The sequence below is a fragment of the Gekko japonicus genome, unplaced genomic scaffold (assembly GCF_001447785.1).
Source record: "Gekko japonicus isolate JY-2015 unplaced genomic scaffold, Gekko_japonicus_V1.1 scaffold139, whole genome shotgun sequence".
Lineage (NCBI taxonomy): Eukaryota > Metazoa > Chordata > Lepidosauria > Squamata > Gekkonidae > Gekko > Gekko japonicus.
Window position 1 is genome coordinate 218023 of NW_015164186.1, and position 7389 is coordinate 225411.

Here is a 7389-nt window from a genome sequence, read left to right on the forward strand (position 1 = left end):
ACCTCCTCTAAACATCTCTTGCCTTGAAAACCCGACAGGGTCGCCACAAATTGGCTGTGACCAGATGGCAATAAATAAATAAATAATAAAGCAATTGCTCCCAGTCTTATCTACTGGGAGACATGTAGCCTGCCTTGAAGCTGATCAGAAAAGCTGCACTCCTGCAATGCCTTGTGCCAACAGCCGCAGAATTCTCCTGCCAACTGAGCTATACTTAGGATCCAAGATAAGGTAATTAATCTCAGTTGGCCTTATTAAGATTTGGGGGAACTGCACACAGACATAAAAACAAAAGGATTAGCATCCACTTAACGAAAGAGCTCATCCACCCGGGCATAAAGAACCAACAATAGAGCAATTACCTGAAAGTTCCATCCTGCTAACAAAGCCGATATCCTGCTTTTCCATCTCACCATTAAGATGCCCTCTCTTCCACCTCTCAAGGATAATTAATAACCCCACAGTGCTTCAACCACAAGATGACCAAACACGCTGGGAAAATGTTACAGGGTACTGGGCAAGTGCTCAGGAGAAGAAGGGTGAAAATCGTTCGGCCTTCTACCCAAGACAGCCATTCAGACAGCTCATGACTGACATATGCTTGGCCCCACCAAATCAGTCCTTATCAGCTGAGATGGTTTTTCTTCTCTGAAGTATGCATGGGCCCAGGCTATTCACAGCCACAGCTGTTTCTGAAATTAGTGCAGCTTATCAAGAGCAGAACTGCTGATGGGTATCAGAACCAAAATCCTTCTTGGTCAAAATATGTACTTCTGACAATGGACAGAGAGCCCTCTCAAACAGGGCCTGAAGGCTCGCTTTCACATTGAGTTGTAGAACACCCATGTCACATGCTCCTGGCAGATCATTCTGAGAGCCACCGTGCTCGCTTGCCAAATGTGACTAATCGCATAAGTTCAAAACCATTCAAGATGTTCAGTAACCCAAGCAGCAAAATGGCTCCAGTCCCTAGCATGAGAAATGGAGCCAAATGGACACAATAGAACCATTTATGATTCTAACTTGTACACTGGAAAGACCTCTGCCAAGATGCAGCCAAAGGTCAAGAAATACTTTTCCTCCCAAGAGAAGAACCACTGCCTAATCCCCCCCCCCAATACATACTGACATCTAGCACTCTTGGAAAGTGCCACCAAGTTGCAGCAACCATATAGCAACCCCGTAGGGTTTTTGAGCTAAGAGACATTCAGAGGTGGTTCGTCATTGCCTGCCTCTGTGTAGCAACTCTGGACTTCTTTGATAGGCTCCCATACAAATACTGATCAGGGCCAACTCTGTGTAGCTTTTGAGAACTGATTATATCAGCTCAGTCTAACACTCTGCCCTGGAACATAACCATAATGGCTCTTCACCCACACAGTCATCAACATACAGATGTGACCTTTCCACACACTCTAATTAAGGGAGGGAGGAGAACCATGCACAGCACGTTTTCACATTAACAATATATCCTGTCCTAAATGTTGTGCATACAGATCTTCCCTTAGGAAACCCATTGATGAAAATTTAAACCACCATATCTGACATAAAGCTTAATGAATACAGGGAAAGCCAGATGCCCACTGAATCTGAGCTCCTAAACAAAGTTTGAACTGAAACCTTCTAGGGCTACTTGATTTAATGAGGCTATCCCATCCGAAACCCATTCACAGCCATGTCAAGAAATGCAAAGGCCCACAAAAATACTGCTTTTTCCTGAAGACTTTTTTCATTTTTTCCAGTGGAAACACTGGGGCATTTAGGGAAGCACAGGGGGGGGGGGGACCCTGCTATGAAATATTTTCTATTTTCGAATGAGAAACCCTTGTCTTAAAAAGCATTTTGCCCATTCCAAGTGCACAGCATAAAAGAGTCTGAAAACTTTCTCAGTTTTTCCAACAGAAAAAGTAGTAAATTTGGGGTCATGCTGAAAAAAAAAACCCTCCTTTTACAGCTTGTTTCTGGGCCCAATTCAAAGTCTTGGTGTGTGTTGTTAAAGATCTACATGGCATTGGACTGAGGAATTCATCCATACATATAAACATGACTGGAAGTTGGGACTAACTTGCACTTGCCTTCTTTGTGTGCCTGTTTTTAGTGAGGTATGGTTGGTCTGAAAGCAGCAGAAGGCCTTTCCAACAATGGTTACCCATGCTCTAGAACTCCCTGCCCCTAGAAACCCCACCAGACCCTTGCCCAAAGCCACTATTTCTACCTTTTGAGAGGATTTATATCCCACCATTCCATTTTGCAATTATTCCAGAGGGCGCGATCTAAATTTCTGCTGCATAAATCAAACACATCAGCAGAGTCCCCCAAACGGGCTTTCTTGGTGGTGGAGGAAAGTGCCATCAATTCACAGCCAAAGGATTTTCAAGGCAAGATATGTTCAGAGGTGGTTTGCCATTGCCTGCCTCTCTGAGTAGCAACTTCCTTGGAGGAATACCATTCAAGTACTAACCAGGGCTGACCCTGCTTAGCTTCTGAGGTCTGATGAGAGCAGGCTAGCCTGAGCCATCCAGGTCAGGACATGGGATTTCTTACTTGCCTTAAACAGACAACTACTCATGCACATGGGCCCCTGTAGCCAAAGGATCCCACACAACCCTGTTCAAATTCACTAAGCCAGCAGTCGTGTTTTCCTACACATCAAACATTTACCATAAATCTCATTTCCCAAAGGAACCTCAGTCAACAGCCCCACCCTTCACTGCATTAATTTCACATAGGATAACATCACCACCAGGAAAAAACTGCAAGCCAATTATTTCTACTGTAATGAAGTCCCAGGACCCACTGGCAGGGGAGAAGGAAGAAGCGCATGTCTTACCACCCTGTTCCAGACAGCTCCCTGCTTGCTCTGAATATCAGGAGTGAGGCGCACAAACTGGGTCATAACCATAGCGTTGCCCATAAGTTCCCACAGAGAGGAGCTGGAAGAGCCTACACCTGCATTGTGGAAGAAAGAAAAGACAGGTAAGGCAGAGGTCTTCCAGGCATCAAAACCGTCACCAACTGTTCATCACAGACCTCAGAATGGGAGCTATAACGGATAAAGAGGAAGGGCCACAGAAACAGAACCAAGCTTGATTTCTGAAGGACACATCCATCTCCAGGCATTCCCCTCCACTTTCTCCAGTATGAAAGAGCATCATGCACACTTACAAAGAAAAAACAAAAGACTACATTTTGATACAATGTTGTAGTAAGCAGCCCTGACTTGGGTATCCCATCCTTCATGGCACCAGAAGGGCAAGCCGTGTGCAGAAATTCAAAAGGTGAAGCTCCAGAAAGACTGGGAAGAACTGATCTTCAGTGGCAGCAGGGCTTTGTACCTTCAAAGCTGGGTACTTAGGTAGAAGCCCTGACCCAAATGGCCCAGGCTAGCCCAATCGTGTCAGATCCTGGAGACTAAGCAAGGTCAGCCCCAGTTTGGATAGGAGATCACTATGGAATACAAGGGCCGCAACGCAGAGGCAGGCAATGGTAAACCACCCCTGAACGGCTCCTTTGCTTTGAAATCTATATGGGGGGGGTCTCCATAAATGGACTGCGACTTGACAGCACTTTCCACCATGCTAGATAGAAATCCAACCAAGCGGAATCCTTCCCACCCCCTTCCCCATCACAGACATGTTAAGTTTGGAGACATTTTCAGGGCTAGCAAAGCTTCTGTGCAAGGGCGCGCAGGGACAGGTCTAACAGGAGAACTCTAAACACGGCGTTGTGGAGAGTCACCGACGGGACTTCCGGCTGCCATGCAGCCTCTTTAAAGGCACCGGGGGGGTGGGGCGGTGTTCCGACCCATGAGAAGGTGAAAAGCCACCAGCCTGGCCACAGCTCACCCTGATAAGGCTTAGTGAGCGAGTGCTCCCGCTTCAGATGCTCCTCCATCTGTTCGGCCAGGGCCATCCACAGCAGAAGCTGCAGCAGGACGCACAACCCCGCTTCGCGCCGCCACTTTCGCCGGGATGGTCCCGCGGCGACCCCTTCCACCGCCATCTTTTCCCCTCCACCAGACCCGATCAGCTGCTTAGTCCGCCCACCTCCTGTCTCCTTTCCTGAGGCAAAATCGGACACGGCTTTCTTTGGCTTAACCGTAAGGCACCGCCTATTTCCGCGTAATGTACCCTCCCGGTTGGCTGAAAGGTTTGCTTGTCAACTAAAAGAAGGAGGGCTGCAGACGTTTCATGCATGCCCCGTGATGGGTTCTGGGAGCTGTGGTTCCTTGAGAGATCCCACGTTAAAGGGACACGAGCACGTTTTCTGTCAAGGTGCGCAAACACGTTTCAGCGTAGCTCGGTGTTTGTTGTCGCAAATGCGTCCTGGAAGAGCCTATTACAAGTCCATGCAGTTCATATGTTGAAAGGAAAGCTATTTCATTTATGACTACATAATTGTATTTACGTGGTTTTAATGGTACTGCGGAAGCACTTGTCACATCACCTGCCTTCTACTGAGTCAGGCCATTGGTCCAGGGGTCATTTCGTAGAAAAAGAGGTGCAGGAGCTCATTAGCACAACTTATTTGCATATGCCACACCCCCTGACATCACCGGAAGCGTGTCAGAAGGCAACACCCACCGCTCAGGCTCCACTGGACTGTTTTGGATTGCTAGCTATGGGGGCGGGGGCATGCAGATCTGCTCTCACAGAGGAGGAAGAACTTGTACCTGGATAAAACTTGGTCTTAAAGGTGCCACTGGACTGTTTTGGAGGGGGGGCGGCAGGGGGAGCTCTGCAACTTACCTGGCTGCTTCTTGCTCTGACTGAGGGCTGCTGGGAGCAGGGGGTGGAGCTTGTTGCATGTGCCCGCCCCCTGGGCTCCTTACTGCCGGAGCTCCGCTCCTGTGCGCTCCTGCAGGAAATGACCCCCGCATTGGTCTAAAGGTCAGTATTGTTTATTAAGTCTGACAGCATCTCTCCAGGATCTCAGGCAGAGGCCTGCGTTTTGCACCACCTATTACCTGACCCTCTTAAATGGAGATGCTGGGAATAGAGCTAAAGGCAAAGATTCTTCTAAATGCAAAGAAGGTGCACAACCATTGAACCACAGTGGTCCAAAGAAGGAAGCCGGCTGCCTTTGTGCTGCTTGGCTGAAAACTAGAAGGCATGAACAGGCTGAATTCTTACTTAGCATCTGGGTAACTGCACACTTTCCCTTTTATCTCCATAAGTAATGGGGCTATTTCTTTTTCGAATACACATATGTATTTCCTGCCTACTTGTGGCCAAAATAAGCAAGTCATTGTGAAACAGCAACAGTTTCTTTATTAATATTTTTCTTTATTTTTATTTCTTTCCTGACATATAACAGCAACAATCATGACAATATGTATATAGCAGTTCACATACCACCTTGTTGAGACATTTGGAAACAGAAGTAGGCATCAGGAGACGTACTTTGGGCTGATTTGTGTCATTCCTTACGGGTCAGACTCAAAGGGTGCTGGAGAAAAATTGTCATCAATTTGTGGGATTTGTCATGTGGTGTCCCACAAACCTCAGTCCTGTCCCCCAGGCTATTCAATCTAGATGTAAAATCCTTAGGAGAAAGGAACATCATCAGTATGCTGACAATACCCAGTTCTGATCTCTCTATCCAGATCACCTGGTAATGGTCTATCCAAATCACCACTGCCTGACTGCTGTGGTTAAGTGTCTAAAACCAAATAAGATAAAGCTGAATCCCACCAAAATGCTGGTTGGGAAGGAAGATGTGCTTCCCACTTTTGATGGGCTCCAGTCGAAGTTTGCTGACTTGGGTAAAAGCTCAAGAGTTATACCAGACCCAGCATTACTGCTAGAGGCACCAGTTAATGCAGCTGCAAAAAATGCTTTTGTCTGTATTCATTTAGCCCACAGGCTGGCTCCCAACCTTGACCTGGTCAATCTGGCCACATGAATCTATGCCACAATGACCCCCAGACTACATTATTGTGATGCAGTCTACATGGATCTGCCCTTGAAGTTGGATCACGGCCTTCATCAAGAGCTAGATGGAATATGCATATTACATTAATTCTGCGGTCACTTTTTGGGTTACCTATCAGTCATTGGGTTCAATTCAAGTTACTTATTATCACACAGGAAGCCCTTCATGACCTTGGCCTCTCATATACCCAAGACTGCCTCTCCTGCTATGCTCATCTGAGCAAAGCTTTCTGAAGGTGCCAGCCTGCAAATGGGTGAGAACAATCTCTTCCTGTACACGTACATTCTCTGATGTGGTCCACAACTTGTCGAACACCCTCCCTGAGGAGGCCAGAAAGGCTCCCACACTTCCATCATGCCACAGAATGTATAAAACAGAATTGTTCAGGAGGGCAGTTTTGTAAAGGGAATAGGGCTGTAGTGTAACAGAATGACTCAGGAGGGTGCTTTTATAAAAATAACAGGATTGTAGCCTATGCATTATCTGTTTATTGAGTATGTTATGCTGTACTTAGGGGCTGCGGTGGCTCAAGTGATTAAGATGCTGAGCTGCAGCCCAGAGGGTCGGTAGTTCAGCAGTTCGAGACCCGAGGGCTGCATGACAGACTGTGCTCCCATTTCTAGCCCCCCAGCTCCTGCCAACCTAGCAGTTCGAAAGCAAGAAATTGCAAGTAGATAAATAGGTTTCCATTTCGGTGGAAAGGTAACAGTGTTTCGTGCGCCTCGGCATCTAGTCATACCAGCCGCAGTCTCTTCGGCTTGGAAACGGGGATGAGCACCGCATCTCTAGAGTCAGATTTGACTGGCTTTCAAGCAAGGGAAACCTTTACTATGCTGTTCTTACTGCATCATGTTCTAATTCTGTCATTCCATTATCTGCCTAATACCTTTTTTTGCACTGTTTCTGATTTTTGTAAGCCTAGTCCTATTGCACAGTTCATTAGATATCTCATGCTATCATGCCATTTGATTGCATTGTTTTGCACCGTTTAATCCTCAGTGAGAAAGGAAAGCTGTAATGTGTAGATTGTAGATAGAGTTCAATTCAAGTTACTTATTATCACACATCATATTGTAGATGGAGGACTGAGACTGACCTAGGGCCACCTAGTATGTTCAGGGTAAGATCTGAACCCAGGTCTTCCAGATTCATAGCTCAGTCTGGGCATGTCAAACTCTTCAGAGCATTGAGCTGTAAAGAACCCTGCAAAGCAGGCCAGGCTAAGAGGCAATTGACTTGAGCAGGTCAGTTCAAGGAGCTCCAGTAGGCTGACAACTGACAGGATTATTTTGGGTTTTCACATTACGTCCTCCACACAGAAGCCACTGGAGCTGTTTCTGCATTTGGTACTCAGAACATGTACAAACAAACAAATGACCTTTATTGGCATAACAACCGAATTATAACTGGGGGGGGGGGGGGGGTACAGTTCGCAAAGAAAAACGCCTTGGCATC

At 46.7% G+C, this 7389-nt stretch overlaps 1 protein-coding gene across 1 annotated transcript in view; it reads right to left on the reverse strand.

Moving 5' to 3' along the window:
* The window catches only part of LMAN2L (lectin, mannose-binding 2-like), a 21089-nt gene extending 17079 nt beyond the window's left edge, over positions 1–4010 (reverse strand). The window contains exons 1-2 of the mRNA XM_015408149.1: positions 3846–4010; positions 2831–2949 (exon numbers count right to left, since the gene is read on the reverse strand). Of these exons, the coding sequence (XP_015263635.1) occupies positions 2831–2949; positions 3846–4002 (276 nt within the window). The 5' untranslated portion in view covers positions 4003–4010. The remainder of the gene's footprint in view (positions 1–2830; positions 2950–3845) is intronic.
* Between the last annotated feature and the right edge of the window lie 3379 nt (positions 4011–7389).